Source organism: Ciconia boyciana, chromosome 13 (assembly GCF_034638445.1).
Source record: "Ciconia boyciana chromosome 13, ASM3463844v1, whole genome shotgun sequence".
Classification (NCBI taxonomy): Eukaryota; Metazoa; Chordata; class Aves; order Ciconiiformes; family Ciconiidae; genus Ciconia; species Ciconia boyciana.
This window is the reverse complement of record NC_132946.1, coordinates 4,482,131-4,497,929: the sequence shown is the minus strand read 5'-3', so window position 1 is coordinate 4,497,929 and position 15,799 is coordinate 4,482,131. Positions and strand designations below refer to the sequence as shown.

The 15,799-nt window shown below is 47.3% G+C and overlaps 1 protein-coding gene across 4 annotated transcripts in view; it reads right to left on the bottom strand.

Annotated features, from left to right (window-relative positions):
- Positions 1–15,799, bottom strand: part of RNF216 (ring finger protein 216) — an 84,825-nt gene that overhangs the window by 3,931 nt on the left and 65,095 nt on the right. For 3 of the 4 annotated variants that reach the window (XM_072877583.1, XM_072877582.1, XM_072877581.1), the window contains 3 exons: positions 11,456–11,553; positions 8,728–8,950; positions 247–316 (listed from right to left, as the gene is read on the bottom strand). In XM_072877583.1, coding sequence (XP_072733684.1) covers positions 247–316; positions 8,728–8,950; positions 11,456–11,553 — 391 coding nt within the window. The other variant, XM_072877584.1, reaches the window with a different exon arrangement.

Here is a 15,799-nt window from a genome sequence, read left to right as displayed (position 1 = left end):
TACAGGCAGCAGCACTTTAAAGCTAGACCGGTTCCCAGGAGGAACAGGGCGATGGCTTGCACTCCTCTCTGCAGCAAGATCTGGGTGATGCTTGGTGCAGCACAGCAACGCACAGAGAAGCCTGCAAACAGCCAGGCCGTGGCAAAAATCCAACGAAGATCCAGAGACTTGTCAGTAGCTGGGAACCCTATGCTCTCCTCTCGTCCTCAGTCTCATCTCAAAGCACGGGTAAAGACCGTGACTTACCGCCATTTTTCTTCCTTTGCTCCTCTTCAGCTTCTTTCTGAATCTCCTGGATTATCTTCTCATCATCTTCCTAGAAATCACAGGAGTATCAAGGGTCAGTGGGCTAATTTCTGCTACAGCAACCTTCTATTCTCTCAATTTTCTTTTCAGCACATGTTTGCAGTGGCATAAAAAGGTAAATTTGTCTGAATTGTCCTCATTTGGGGTTGACCTAGGTTTAGTCAGAAGCAAGGCTGCGCTGGGGGATTGCAGCACAAGTAACTTGCACAGAGCTAAGCCTACTCTACGGAGTATGACTAAGAGGCTTAGATCAGCTTTCCAGGGAGATCAGTGCTAAAATTCATTGACTTGATGGAAACCAGAGAGCTGCAACCCAGCTCCGCCCATCTGAAGAGTTGCTGGAGAGCTGTTAATCTTTTAAATGGCAATAGTCTATTAAATATTTACATTATGCTAGCACTTCTAGAGTTTTTGGCCCAACAGCTGGAGGAGGGCATAAATCGCAATATATTTCTTTAATGTCTACCTAGAGGTTATAGCAAGAATATTCAGACCCACTGCTCAACAAGAACACAAGGGCAAGCCAGAAATTGAAAGCGTCCTGCCTCTCATCATCTTCAATTTTCTCAACCCAAAGTAGCAGCGGTGAGACCAAACAACGCAGTGAAGCCTCAGGTGGCTGCAGGTATCTAGAGAGATGGCATTTACACCACCTTTTATTAGATGAAGGGAGCATGATGGACAAAGTCCTGGAAGAAGACTGTGCAACTCCTGAGCTAGGAGAGGCTTGCCTGGAGGGACGGTCACCGACAGCCCATAGGGTCCAGGCAGCTCTCAGGCTTTACACAAGGCCGTGCTAGCATTAGCATGAAACCAGAGAATCACCCCATTTCATGCTTCAGCATGAACTGTCCACTCCCAAGAACGGCTGTGAAAAATTAGTTTCTTTACTGCACCACAGCATGCAACAGTTATCAGGGTAACAAAGATCACACGGAACGACTAAAGAGACAACTCCCTTTTAGCGCCAGGCAGCAGATGCTTCTGCTGGCCATATGTGCAGCGATGGCAGCAGAGGTCCTCCTGGTCTCTACAGGGTTGCATCTGCTGCTGCTTCGTGTCCGTTGGGATGAAACACTACCTGGCACTTTCAGAAAACAAATGAGAATAGCTAAGCCTCCTGGAGAGCGTTTGTGCTCTTGATGTTAGTTATTAGGGAAGAAGGCCAAGAACAGGAGCTGTTGGATGACACACAACACCTGCATCAGGCATCAGCCACTCTGGGTCTACCTGCATACAAAGGAGCATTTGGTTTGCTTCAGCAGTTCATCTGCAAGCGCTAACGGTGGAGCAGGAGGGAAACCCCAAGCCCCACGTACCCCACAATGCGCAAGACTCCGCTTTGTTTTATTCATCCTATTTCCAGTACTGCCAAAACCCATAAATTTCTTCCTGAACACTCTTAATGTGGAAAATATCCTCTATTTTGAAGAGCGCTCTGGGACTAAATTCAAAATGTGCTTCATGTGTGCAGCTACGCTGAAATTACTTTAAGCCTAGCCAGCTTCCCAGTTCCAATCTCATGGTCCTGCACATGTCTAGAAGCAACGCCTGGGAAGCTTGCTAAGATGTCCTCTCCTCCCACCACCAGATAAGGTTTCCCTGGGAGACTGAAGTTATCTTAATCTGAAGAAAGTCAAACTCAATACTTCCCTCCCTTTTATTATTCCGTGAGCCAATGGTTAAAATTAAGACTTTCCAGGACATGCTTTTTTGTTTTCCAAGCAGGCTGTTTCCATGGACTGTTAATTACAGCCTATCTATCTCCATAAAAACTGCTGAAGAATGGCTCTTCTGAGCCTATACAGAACTTCTAATTACCCCCCAAGTATCAGATTGCGATGTTCCCTGGCTGGAAAACAACCTGGGCATGCTCCGCAACGGGCAACCCAACATCCTCCGCTCCTTTGCTCCCCAAGCAGTACTCTCAAAGGGTGGCCCCAAAGCTTCAACATTTCAATTGGGTTTTTTTTCTTCCCACAATATTTTTTGCAATGCTGTTGGAAAATGGAGATAGCCACCTCTCCCATTTTATTGCCATTTACTGGAAAAGATGCTCCTGAAGGATTTTTTTAGTTATATGACAAGTAAGAAACATATTTTAAGCTCAACTGAACAAGATCACCCTATCTCCTTCACTCACACAAAGGCATAAACCTCACCTTGAAGCCTAGAAACATGCAGAAGTCTCTTCTGACTTAAAAAAAGCTTTTACTTTAGTTTAAGTCTGTGATTAACCCTCTGAAACAGTGCTTTCCAGGGACACCACCGACCTGCCACCACCACCCGTCATGCTGCGGCTCCTGCAAACCCTGCTGTTGATAGCGGTCAGTCCTGCAGAAGTCTGGGGAATCGGACACGTCAACAACGCAACTTTACAAGATCCTCCTGCAGCGAGGGCTACTCAACCCCCGCAGTTTAAACTGCAGCTGACCTCCACTCTAATGACGATCGACAAAGCCATCTGCCCCCGGGGCTGGCGAGCCAGCTGCACGCACACCCAAGGTGATGCTGGCTTCAATTACTGCAGCTCCCAGAGCGCCGGGGAAATGCAGAACAGCAAACCCCATCTGCCGAGTCTCCAAAATGACGTCTATCTCGCAAGGACAACATAAAACGACATAAAACTTGTGTTTTTGAGATCCATCCGTTGCATGGATCTCAAATGCAACGGCCGGAGATCCCTACTCAACCCCATCCCCTCTTGGTCTTTGAGAGGGGGCAAACCTTGCAGCACAGCCTGGATGCAAAAAACCTGCCAAGAACAGACCCGGATCGGGATGACGAGTTCCCGACTAGTTCCACGCTGCAAATCATAGCAGAGGCATAACAAGCCACATCTCCAAGAAAAGAAGTTACCAGCTTTGTCGCTTCTCTGCTGATAAAAGTGTAATCTCACATTGGAAGGTTAAGGAGTATTTATACTTAATCCTACATACCAAGTCTTGGCTTAATTTTTTTTTTTTTGCATCAGTATTTCTAAAAAACTGGTATCCATTAACATAGAAAGAACAAAAATACGCTACACAATATGCACCTTCCTACTTAAGAAGCTGACATTAAATTTGGCAAGTGATTAATACACAGCACAGTTCAATACCTGTAATATTTAGGAAAGATCCACGTCCCTGCTGGAACAAAAAAATTGATGATATGTGCACAGCAAGATAATTTTAGGATATTGGATATTTGTGAAGGAAAGCTGATGCCACAAGTTCTGGCTATTACATATTGCACTGGCACAGGTCAATTAAAAAACAAATCTCAGTGCTGTAAATATTTACCACATACAACAGTGATTTTCGCAAAACGCCACTAATTCTTTGAGAAGCAAAGGCTGTTTTATTGATTCCACAGTAATTGGAGAGAGATGACTGATTCATCTAGGGGTAAAGCATCCACACCAAAAACTAAGTTTTCATTAGCACACTTAGGGCTGGCTGTTGTGGTAAGAAGCCATTTAATGTCACATGGGGTGGAGGCTGCAGTACAATTTCAAAAGCCTCTTGTGTCCCTTCTCCTGAGCGGGTTCAAGTCCCTTAATAAAGGATTAGATTATAATTTTAATAGCCTGTTCACAGGCTGTGTGGATTGAATGGATTTATCTTGTCGAGTTAACAGTCATCTTCCTGTCAGCTGCCTTGCCTACAGCAAAAAAAAAAAAAAAAAGAAGAAAAAAGAAAAAAAGAAAAAAGCAACTCCCCCAAACCCTGGGGGGGGTCTCAGCACTGGCCAGCCCGCATGTTTTTTGAGCAAGGATGTAACTTGGCTCTCCTCCTGAGACAGAAAATGCAGGGCAATGCTATAGCGTGGCCCTTCCCCGTGCTCCGTTGCATCACGGGAGAAGGGAGGTGGCCAAGAGAAAAACGCAAAGGATCCAGGAGATGTATTCACCCTTCTTATCTGCAAACACTGCAGAAAGCAAACGCGGTTATTAATAGCAGCTGCATTTTTAAGTGGCAAAACAGGACCGAGCTTTGCCCCAAACCCGACAGCAGCATGCTCTTTGCAGGAACCATCCCCAGTCCCGTAGCCAAAAAAAAAACGTTCATCCCTGGGCGGTCTGAGAGCCTGCCCTTGCGATTCCCCACCTGCAAAAGGATCTCGGCATGGAGAAGGCTTTTCCTTTCAGCTGTCTCCCACTGAATCCAGGGAATGCGGCAAGCACGGAGCCAATCACAGCAGAAAGGATGGCTCGGGTCTGTGGATGGATTAACTGGAGAGCTGGGCTGGGTTGCTAAGCGAGGCACCTTTTCATGGCAGGGAGGCCCGTTTCAACAACGCTCATACAGAGAAGCCGCATCCAGCATCCGTGCAGGGCCCTGCACGCATGCAGAAAGAGCCGCCGGAGAAACAAACAGCCCATCGGGAACAAGAAAATACAGCAGTGAAGGAGATAAAAGCTCCACAAGTCACACAGAGGCAACCTCCCTCCAAATAAAACCTCCTCTGCCCAGAAGAACAGTGCCATCCATGGAGCTTTTGAAAGCTCTGTTTTTATCTACTGTGCTTCTCATTATCTTTAATTATTAAGTGTCACAGGAAAGCGGCTGCCTGCCTCCTGAAAGAGGGAAAACAAGAGACCTCGTAACTATTTCTGGGCTGCGCAACCCCTCCCCTGCCTTTATAAAGCGCCTTCACCACCATTGCCTCCCCCCTTCTGGCTTTTTACTGCTTTCTTTTTCCACGTATGTGTGGCCGCAGCCGTTACTAATAAACTTGAAATGATTTTTCACAACGGAGGCTTCCAAAGGACTAAGGGGTTTTGTTTCAAATCATTCCCAGATCAGCTGCGGAGAGCCTGAGCAAGAACAGGCATCGGCTGTCTCCGGCGTGTTCCTCCATGCAGCAGGAAGCAGGGGATAAAAGCAGGCGGTGTTGTAACTGGAACAGGGCATCCGCAGTGCTGCAGGAAAAGGGGGGCCAGGACGGGGACGAAGCACACGCTGGCGTTTAAGAAATGCAGAGTTATTTTAGCAACAGGCATTCCATATTGATGGCTTTCTGCGAATACTGCGGATTAACCGTATGCTTATGATTAAGGCATTTTATAGCACGATAAAAAAAAAAACACCCCCCTAAATGTAGGGGTGCTTCCCCTCCCTGCAAATCTTACAGGCAGTGCTGTGTACTTCATGCATTTCTTTAATGCATTTGAAGTTTTACACAGTCTTCGCTCAACATCTTCTGTTTATAATGCTAGGAGGAGGGATAATTGCAAACACCTTATAATGATTAGTCTTCTGCTTTGAACTTTAATGATGGGCCTTTGGGAGTGTTTTAAGAATTTACTGAAAACATCGTAAACTTTAAAGCCAAAAAAGCCGCTATGCAATATTATTGATAGTCCAAAGATGAGTATTAAATTAAAAATAATACATATGAGAGCAGAACCTGGTTTACCAAAACAGTCAGAATGCATTAGTCAAATTGCATCACGGGATTTGTACAAAACGGCTAAAATGCACACATCAGCCTCAGGTTTGCTACAGATATTTAGAAATCAGGGCAAACACAGCCCCCAAGACCCAGAGCCTGCTGTTTGCAGAGGCAATTCTCACCGCTCCGTCCCTAGCTTTGTCTCTGGCAATATTGCATCAGCCCCTCCTGCAGCCAGCAACGTCTCAGCGAGCCAAGCCAAAGCTAGCACGGGCTGCAGAATAGGCACGCGAGGACTTTTGCCCAAACAGCTTACAGACAAGAGCTGCTGGCCCGTGTTCATATCCTACAGGGGAGCAGGGCACCGATTAGCTCTAGAAGAAATGCAGTGATTAAGCGATTACCGCCTGCTACCCTGGAAGCTGCTGACCACAGTCCGATTGCAGCTTGTCTCTAAGCCAGCAAATACTGCACCAATACTTATAAATTAGACTCAAGTCTGATTACAGCATAGGGACAAGATTTTAACTAACCTTTTATTACGGGAAATTTTGAAGCCTTTGCTTTACTCTCTCTCAAGATCCTTTGAGACAAAGACTAACAGATGCTGCAGTTCCTAGAGGACTGTCTTTAATTTGTTTTTAACCCAAGCTAATGAATAGGTTTACTTATACTTTCACAAGAATAATTTCAGACTCAGAAAACATTAAACATTCTGAAAAGAACAAAGGTTCCCTATTTTAAAGAAACCTGAATTTTGCTGTAAATAATGGAAAGTTAGACCCAAAACAGATCCTTCACAAAGGTATGAAATCATCCAGGTCTGATAGAAAGCTGAAGTCTACATCTGTGAAATGCGAATGGACAAGAGCATGGTACTGTGACCATGCCACTGGTCTGCTGTGAAGACTGTTCTAGCTGAGGCTGTATGTGAATGCATCAGAAATCAGAACAAAAACATCCTGTCACCCTCTCTAAGCCAAGCTTTGGTGCCACATGTGTGCCCTCCCCATTTTGCAGCAGAGCCTAATCTAGGGAGATGGCCGCCAGCTCCTAAACGATGGGCTGCTAATTCCACAGGTGACGAGATGGCCTGGGCTTGTCTTCTCAGTACTTGCACACACCCAGAGCACGGCTACAAACACGTGCAAGCCCACAACAGATACTCTCTTCCCGTACCCGTAGCACCAGCCATCTACTGACTTCGACAGAATAAAAGAAATTGAGCCAAAAGAGGAAACGGGGGAGTTGAGAAAGGCACAAGAAGATGCCAATGCAGCAGCTGGCAGAGCCGGGATGGGATAATCCCTTGGATGGACATTGTCCTGAACAAAGAACAAGACACAACTGATACAACGGCCTTTTGCTCTTTTGTATCCCCATGCCAAGATTCAAATTTGCTCCCCCTCTTCACACCTACCACGTCAACTCCTGTTTACGTCCCATATAGGAGTGCAGATCACCCAGGTAGGACTGGGTTAGTGTCACTAAGCTCCTTACAAAGGGGGACAGTGCACACAGGTATCCATCATTTCAGTCTTAGAAGCCAACAGTTGAGTTTCACGTTATTCTTTGCACCGCAGCGAGGACAGTCACCCAACCTCACCTCCCCAGCCCATCAGTGCTCCGTCATCAAAAAAAAAAAAAAAAAAAGGAGAAAAAGAGCAGGCAGTGCCAGCTCTTTGCTGACGGTGGGAAATTTTTCTTTGCCACAACATTGGTTAATTAGAGAGCTGGAAAGTGCCTGGTGACAGTGCCCTCTTTGTGCTGCTTATTTATTTATTTATTTAAAAGTACAGTACGAGCTTTTTGAGAGGCCTCATGTTTTCTCTGGCTCTGAACAAATGCCATCACCCAGCACAATCAGCAGCCTGACGGGAACAAAGGACGCTAGCGCTGCCGAACCCTGCATCGCATCCTGGTGGAAGTCGGGGAGGAGTGGGACAGGAATCCAGGGAGCGCATAACCAGGTGTCGGAAACACTACAGAGGTGCCTAGAAGGAGGTGTCTGGGTTCAGTTTAACACCTTGCATTGATAGGATAACGCAGGAATAAAGGCAGGCGAGCAGAGGACTAGGAAGTTTACGCCGATTGGGACCCTGCTGGGAGACCCCCAAGAGCCTGCAGGTAGAAGGAAGAGATTTAGAGCGGCTTTTCCTTTGCTCCGTGCAGGCGCAGGAATCTGCACAGCCCCTGCAGAAAGAGGGGCTGGTAGCAGTCTCTGGCAAGCTGCAGCAGCCCGAGACAAAGAAGTGTTGGGACAAACAAAGCTCAGACAAGCCCTGGGAACGCAGATCCACATTCACGTTGCTCTATTGCTTTGCTGAAGTCAGGGAATTCAACTCCTGCTCCTACTTACACTCCTTCTGGATTTCTGATATTGAAGACCTCTATTTACAGAGACGCTGCACTAAGTTTTCCCATGCTTGTCACAGCTACAAGCTGTATTAAGTTACTACAGCTTCCCTTACAGCTTCAGTTCGCCCTTTGCAGCTGTTGATAACAGCCGTGAGAACGGACCCAACTCTAACTGTGGACCATTGGCCTGCAGGCAGTTTTCTCTATCTCTGCAAAGGGACTCACAGAGCGAGCAGATGATCTGGGCACCAAAGAGACATGACTCCCCTTGCCTCCAGACGCAAAGCCGTACCAAACTGCAACTCGGCTACAAAACTAGGAACGAGTCCCAGGAATCCCAAGGCTGGCTACCGTGCCTGGTGCCAGCACACGCTCCCCACCAGGTCCTTCCACAAGCCCCACTCCCCAGAACAACGCTTAGAGCACTTCCAACCAAAGCCCTCATCTAACAGGAGCTGTTTTTCCCTAAAGCAACACCAGTTCCTTCCAAGTTGCGGTCAGATGTGACTCTGTGCTGATGTAGGCTTCCAGTGTGTTTTTTAGCTGCCTTGGGAAAGGAAAAAAGTTGTGCTGTCTAAAACCAGCCGTTTTCCTCTGGTGGAAGGCATGTATTTCAATGTGCTGGCATAGAACGGTAATTGCAATCAGGGTGCGAATCATTCACAAAAGTCCTTCATTACTTACTGTGGGATCTGTCCAGAGAGAGCACTTTGCACAGTCCTGGCAGGGAGCCCCGGGCGACCGGGGGTGTTGGCAGAAGTGGTCGTACCCGTTAATGGCAGCCCGGCAGAGGTAGCACATCTGAGCACCGCAACGGCAGGACATGCGGTTGCAACCCTCCGATTTAATTAGGCCAGCCCCACACTTGTGGCATTTTCTAATTCGGGCAGCTGTCATTTTCTCTTCTCTGCAACGCAAGAGGAGGGAGAAGAATTAGAGAAGGGGTGTTTGCAGTCACCAGCCTGCAGTAAAATTACTGTTACGCTATCCCAGCAATGCTTTAACCCCCCTTTCCCCAGTGCACCTCTCCCCCTCCTCTTTCCTCCTACGCCATCCCCACGGTCCACCGCTGTTCCAAGGAGGTCTGGGCTCAGCTCCACTTGGAGCCAACCCATGACAACTCAAGAACAAATTAAGTGAAAGAAAGTCAATCACTGGCTGCATGCTGCAGACCCGATCCTGGTTTCCATGCGAGCCAAAACGCCGCAGCGCCAGGCTCTGGCTTGGGAGGAATTTAAGCCATAAGTCCAAGGGCCAAAGGGCACGTGGATGCTTGACTTGGCTGCGGAGAAATACAGCCCGGGACATAAAGTTCAGGAAAAGCAAACCCTTGGCTGTCATCTGCTAGCTAGTTTTATGTTTGCCTGTTGCTCCAGCTACAAAATTGCCACGACCACGTAGATATATATATTTTTTTCAACCCTGGCTGCTATGCTCCAGATCTATTTGGTTTTTGTTAAATTTAAATCAGTAACTGAAAAACAATCACATCTTTCCCCACAGAGACTGGGCTTTCCCCCTTCTCTTAAGATTCCCTACATATATTTTCCAGAGGTTATTGCTTTAGGTTCAAGAGATGGTTTTTACTCTAATGGAGCACAAATGGGAATCCAGGACAAAGCACAGTCCCTGTCCCCAAGAGACATCCTGGCAGCGACACAGGCTCCAGTGCAAAGGCTCAGCTCACAGCAATACTGTTTTGGCACAGAAATGGAGGAAAGCCTTGGTCATTTAATTAAAAGACTTAAGAATATAAGTTGTCATTCTAAGGGCCAATTTTCTGACCACTGGAGATCACGTTACAATTTAATTCACAACCTAGAAGTGAAATCTGATGACAGAAGAGTAAAGAGACTGTGTTTTCATTGAGGGAAGCACAGTTCTCTGGCTGTGCCGATCTGACAGTGGGGAATGATCTTCCTTCGCCAGGCATCTCCACCCAACTACTTTAGCGGACCTGCAAAGTCAACATATGTTTGGGAGATGACAGGGAGGTATTTTTGAGGAGGATCACAGCAGCAAACCAGACTACAGCACAGCCCCACAAACCACTCCACCAGCACAACCGGAGGAGCAGGGAATGGTGAGGTGGGAACTTCAGCTGCCTTGCAGCTACCCAAAGCTCCCACGCAGTTACACCTGGCATGACCTGCATCCAGGCATTTGGAGATACGCTAAGAATAGAGACCAAAAAAAACCAACTTGAGACTGACTTTCCTCTGAGCTGCAGCTGCTCTTCCCTCCGCTACTCAACAGGATGCTGCTGATGCAGATTTTTTTTTTTTTGGAAACTTTGAGCAAGGCAGGAAGTTTGGCCTGAACTCCAGCTGTGCTTCCCTTCACTTATGCAGGGTTTCAAAAGGAAGCTTTTATTGTATCAGGCAGCAAGACTCATCTTTCCACAGAAATGTTCCTGCTAAAGGTTTTGAAACTGACTTTTTTTTCCTTATTAGGGACTTGACCACTCATTCCCCCTCCCTCTCACCCCTCTTGCCTACAGGAAAAGGAGTGGCAGAGAAAGTCATATCAAATCTGTAAAGATTTTGTTCTGAATTAGGGACTGCGGGATGAGCAAGCAACAGTCATTCAGCCTCCCAGTGGTGGAGCTTTCCAGCCTCTACTCATGCCAGACAGGCTCTAAATCAGAGGGGAAAGGATTGGGCAACGTGGGCAAGTCCCATTTGACTGCACTAGACATGCAGCTCCATGGATGAACCTTCCCTTATTTCCTAAAGGCAGAGGATTTTGTCATTTACTGTAGCAACGAGAGAGATCAAACTTCAAAAGATTTTAGGGAAACACTCAGGATTTACACATGCGTATTTCAAAATATGACTCAATTTGGTAACAATTCCTACAAACCGGTTAGAAACAGAGACAAGTTTCTGTAAGAAAACACATCCCCTCCCATGAAGCCAGAAAGCAGTAGCTGAGCAAACCACGCGTTGTCTCCACTCTAGATTTTCAAAGCGTAATACCGACTTACTGTGACTCAATACGCTTCTTTGCCTCTGTGCAACACCTCCCTTCTCCCCCCCGCAAGCAACACTAACGGGGGTCTCTCACCTCCGAGAAGGACGAGGTGCCAGCCTGCAAGACACCGGGCTAGCCAGAGGAACAGGCTGGGCTGGTGACAACTCTCCCACGTTCTCAAATTACTAGCTGGATCCGCTGCCAAGTTATCTTTCACAGAAAGAAATCCCATCCTGGGTGCCTTCTGACCCCTCAGCTTTGACGTCCCTAGGACCTCCCTGATGGAAGGCAGTGACACCCAGCAGAACTTTAGGGTCTCTCCTAGTCACAAGAACAGAAGGGTTTCTCACCCCCTCCACACCAGCATGTATTGCCTAGTGTATTGCTATTACGAGTTCATCCACCCCCCCATTTTTGCCTGGTTGTGGAGTTTACTTACATGGACGTCCTGTATTTGATGTCATCCTTCTCAGCCAGCTGCTCGCAGGTGAGGTTCATGTGCTCCTTCCACAGACCCTGGCACTTCCGACATGTTTCCTGAGGAGGATAACAAGAATGAAAGAAAGAGAAGACCCAGCACACCACTAACAGCATTAGGAATTGGAAAAATTCCCATCCCTTCCCCCACCACGCTGCAGGTTCTCAGTTGAGGACGGGGCTGGCAGTATGGTACGGAGGTCTGCAGGTCCGTTCTCCACCGAGAATGAGTCTGTCAATAACAGGAGCCCAGGGGTTTCCAAGATACAAGAACCCAGGTACGCAATGAGTCCGTAAATCCTAGTTCCCCTAAAACTCATGGAACAGCCACCAGGTTCACTGGTTACTTCCCCAAGGAGACTACAGAGATGAAAACATGGTGCTAAAGGACATCAAGTTCATCTGTTTCCTGACCAAAATCCTTGACCTTCATACAAAGGGCTTCTAGTTCAGCAGGCGATGGAAACCTTGCAGCTGCATCAAAAACTCTGCTTCACCATGCATACGAGCAAATCCATATTATGCTTTGTAAAACCGCACAAAATAAGGTTAAAGCAGTTTATGTGAGTAAACAGATTAAAAAGGCAGGATGTGGACAAATGTCCATAAAACAGAGGTGGAATATGAACAAATATTTATTAATTTAACCAGAATAGCTGAACTAAACTTACAGCAAGGGATTAAAACTCTCCTGTTCTTGTAAACTCTTTAGCAAAGAGGCTCTAATCCAGGACTGGTAAAGCTGTGTGGAGCAGGAGAGCTGTGGAGGCATTATTGGCAAGGGAACTTGGACTAACACTGGGGATAGAGTTGATTTTTTCAGTTGGCTGGCCAAAGAAAACATAATTTTGTTTTGGGTCAAACAAGAGATTTTCCTTTAATTTGAGGAAGATTAAAAAACATCCAAATCAAACTTGGAAAAAGTACACGTTTTGCAATCCAACTGTTTCATCTTCAGGATGGCTGGGGCTCAGGCTTTCAAATCCAACTTTCTCCCCCTGGCAGGAAAACCCATACGGCTGTGAAGCATCCTCTTCCCCTCCACACCAAAGAAGGTCCCAAAAGAGCTTTGCCCAGCTCTGGTCACACTACTAGCGAAAGATGACAACTGCAGACACAGATCTTTTTTGATTGCATTACCTTCATTTTATTTTAATGAAGAAATCGGAACATTTATACGAGATACGATAGAAGTAACTGCTTAAAGACACACGTAGGCAGCAACACGCTTTTGATCGCAAATCAGACAAACAGGATGAAGACCAAAGCTTCCAAGGAAGCCACCCCTAGGAGCGGGTGCAAAATGTTGACTTGTTTGTATTTCTGCTCGCTGGGAGATGCGTAACAGCTTGTGCTTTCATCTGGAGAATTAAAGGCTCCTCATCCTGGCTGGTAAGCCGGACATGTTTGCAGACTGCAGGGTAAGGGCTGTAGTAAGAGGAGAGCCAAGCGTGTGACTGTGTCCCAAAAGCTCAGCAGAGGATTTTGCGATCACTCACCTTGCAAATGCACCCTTTGGCAGACAGGCACTAGTTTTAAAGGGCAGTAAATGCCTTGGTTCTATTGATCCTCATGAATCATTCATCACACACTGCGTTTTCCTGCTAAAGCTGTTAAAACAGGCACCATTTTGTGTGCATTTGTTGGCAGGCCAGGTCTGGCTGTTATCAGCATGGGAGGATCAGACTTGGAGCCATTCACGTACCTCGATGAGGACCCACCTTTCTCTTTTATTCTCGACACCCGGCCACATGCCATTCCAAGATCAAAATTGCTGTAGGTTTGTTTTTTTTTTTTTTTTTTTTTTACATACATCAAGGGTTAAAAACAGTCTTTGGAGCCCTGCCACACAGAACCACTTTCACACGCCAGCAACAAAGATTTAACAGCTTTTTGCCAGAAGGGTTGGCACACTTTCCAGCCAGGAGCCTACTATTCCCAATTACTTAACTCCAGGAGCCTCCTTCGCTGCCGAATTAGAAACGATGCCCTTCTGAAGCAGATGGTGCCACTTATACTTTTGTACCAAGTCATTCCCTTTGCCTTTTGTTACTGCCACCATCCTTGCTTTGCACGCTGCAGCTATTTAAAAACAATGCTCTCCCTTGAGCTGAGGCTGCTGCTATTTGCCAAGCAGTTGTCTCCTACAGCCGGGAAAAGGGATTCCTGTGCAGGCGAGGAGAAAGGGAAGAGGCACGGCAATGCAGATTCCCAAGCGCGCTGGGATGGCAGGAGACAGGAGGTATCCGGTTCTTCGCGTTACCGTGACCGCTGCACAGCGAGTGCCATCGCAGCTGAGCACATTTCTGGGATCCCTCCTAAGACGTGTTGGCCATGGGGAGCTGCAAACCCATGGGCAGCTCTGCCTGCCTGTTCCAATGCACCCCGTGAAGGAGATGTCCCCATGGCTTCCTAACTCCGAGTGTCACCTGGTGCTGCTTCTGACCAAGCCACGTCCTCTCCAAAACAGAGGCAGGGGAAAAATGGGCAATACACGTGCCATTAGCAGAACTCGATGCGACTTCTCCCTTGTTCTATCCAAGACAATGGCACACTGTTGGCAGTTACAGGAACCCATGTTGGAGCCCTTTGTGCAAAAGCAGGGAGAAAGCCCACATTTCAGACAAAGGCAACTGCTCCAGCGCCATAACTGAGGTCACGGCTCTCGCCCGAGAAAAGCGACTTTGATTTTTACTCTTATTCGAATCCAACTCGCTTGGCTGCTGAGGGTTTTGTACATCTCACGTGATGACAATTCTGATCTCTACAATTTCCACAGGGGGTTCTTTTATTTTAGAAACAGCTTTTTGTTTGATAAAGAAACACATTCTGCCATTACCATATTAATCAACCTAAACACACAGTAGGATGGCTGATTCTTTGCAACTAGCCTAGATTATTTCTATTGTAAGAGCAGCATTGGCACAAAGACTGGCTACCGCAATATAAGGCAGCGCCTAAACCCACACAAAGAAGGAACGAGTCCTTCCCAGCCCTAAAATCTTCCTCTCCAAACCTAACAGCCAAGAAGCAAGTCAGTCCACCAAAACCAAGACCCTGCCCAACTTCACCTTCAGCACCTTGTCCACTAGCAAACCCCGGCCTACTAGCGTAGGGGTACCTCATGTGGGAAAGCACGTTTTGTTTTAGTTTGAACAGCTTTTCAGTTAAAAGTCATCATTTCTGGATGGTGTGAACTCCATGTGTTTCTCCTGCCTTTCCCCAGCCCACTCCTCCTCGCAGGCAGGTACAGCTAACACAGCTCACGCTTTCGGTGCGAGGGGCGGCGTGTTTGCAGATGCCTTGGCATCAGCAAACGGCTCCAAACCAGGCACGGATGCAGGAGATTAAGTATCTGCTGCCTGTTACATCTGCCCGAGCTTGGCAGGCAGCCTGGGACAGTCCATTAATGTGTCGGGCTGGGACGGCGGAGAGGAGGATGTGATGGAGAGGGTGTTTAATCACACACTGTAATCTCCTCACTGTACATCTGTTAGAGGTAGTGGCTCCGTTTCCTCTCGCTGGCCGCCAGGAAGCAGCCGGAATTAACACAAACATGTTTGGGTTCAGGAGGATCCTTTGTTCCCAGGGTCAGCGGTGCGGATACGCAGCTTTCTGTGCTCAGGGCCAGCCTGGCTAAGGGCGGCCAGTTTGCTTTTAGCACAGGCATTGCAACCCTTAAACGTCCTTGTTAATTGTCCCAGCACCTAATGAGGGTAGAAGGGAGTGTTTTACAGGAGCCTACCACCTTCCTCAGCACTTCTACTGGTATTTCCAATGGATGCTACAGTTTTAAAACACAGCCTAAACTTCTTTTTTTCCACTCTACCATCTACTAAAAATAACTTTCCAAGGTCCAGCCCACATATCAGTGGGGGGAAAAACCCAAATAATCAACTTCTCCCTGCCAGTCTCCATGTCCTTCTGGCTACAGTCAGGCTGTTGTACGCACTGCCGGCAATGCAGATGCACCAGCTTTCCTGGTTTCAACCCAAACAAATGCCACATGGACAAAAACATCAGATGATACACACAGATCACTGACCGACTGCCCACGGCATTCCTGCGTGCCCGCTTCTTCTGTAGGAGTTTACACGAAGCCCTTTACCAATTGAGCAAAATGCAAAGGGAGGAGGGGAAGCTCAACTTAAACAACAGCAGGCGATGGACTGGGCTGTCATCACCGCCCTCCAGCTCTCAGTGGTGGCTCTGAGCGGAGTCCAGCGCTTGCCTTAGCTCTCCATATGCTGGTTAATTAAATCCTTTTGCCGCTGCGCTGTGCAACTCCCCGTGTCCCCCAGGAAGG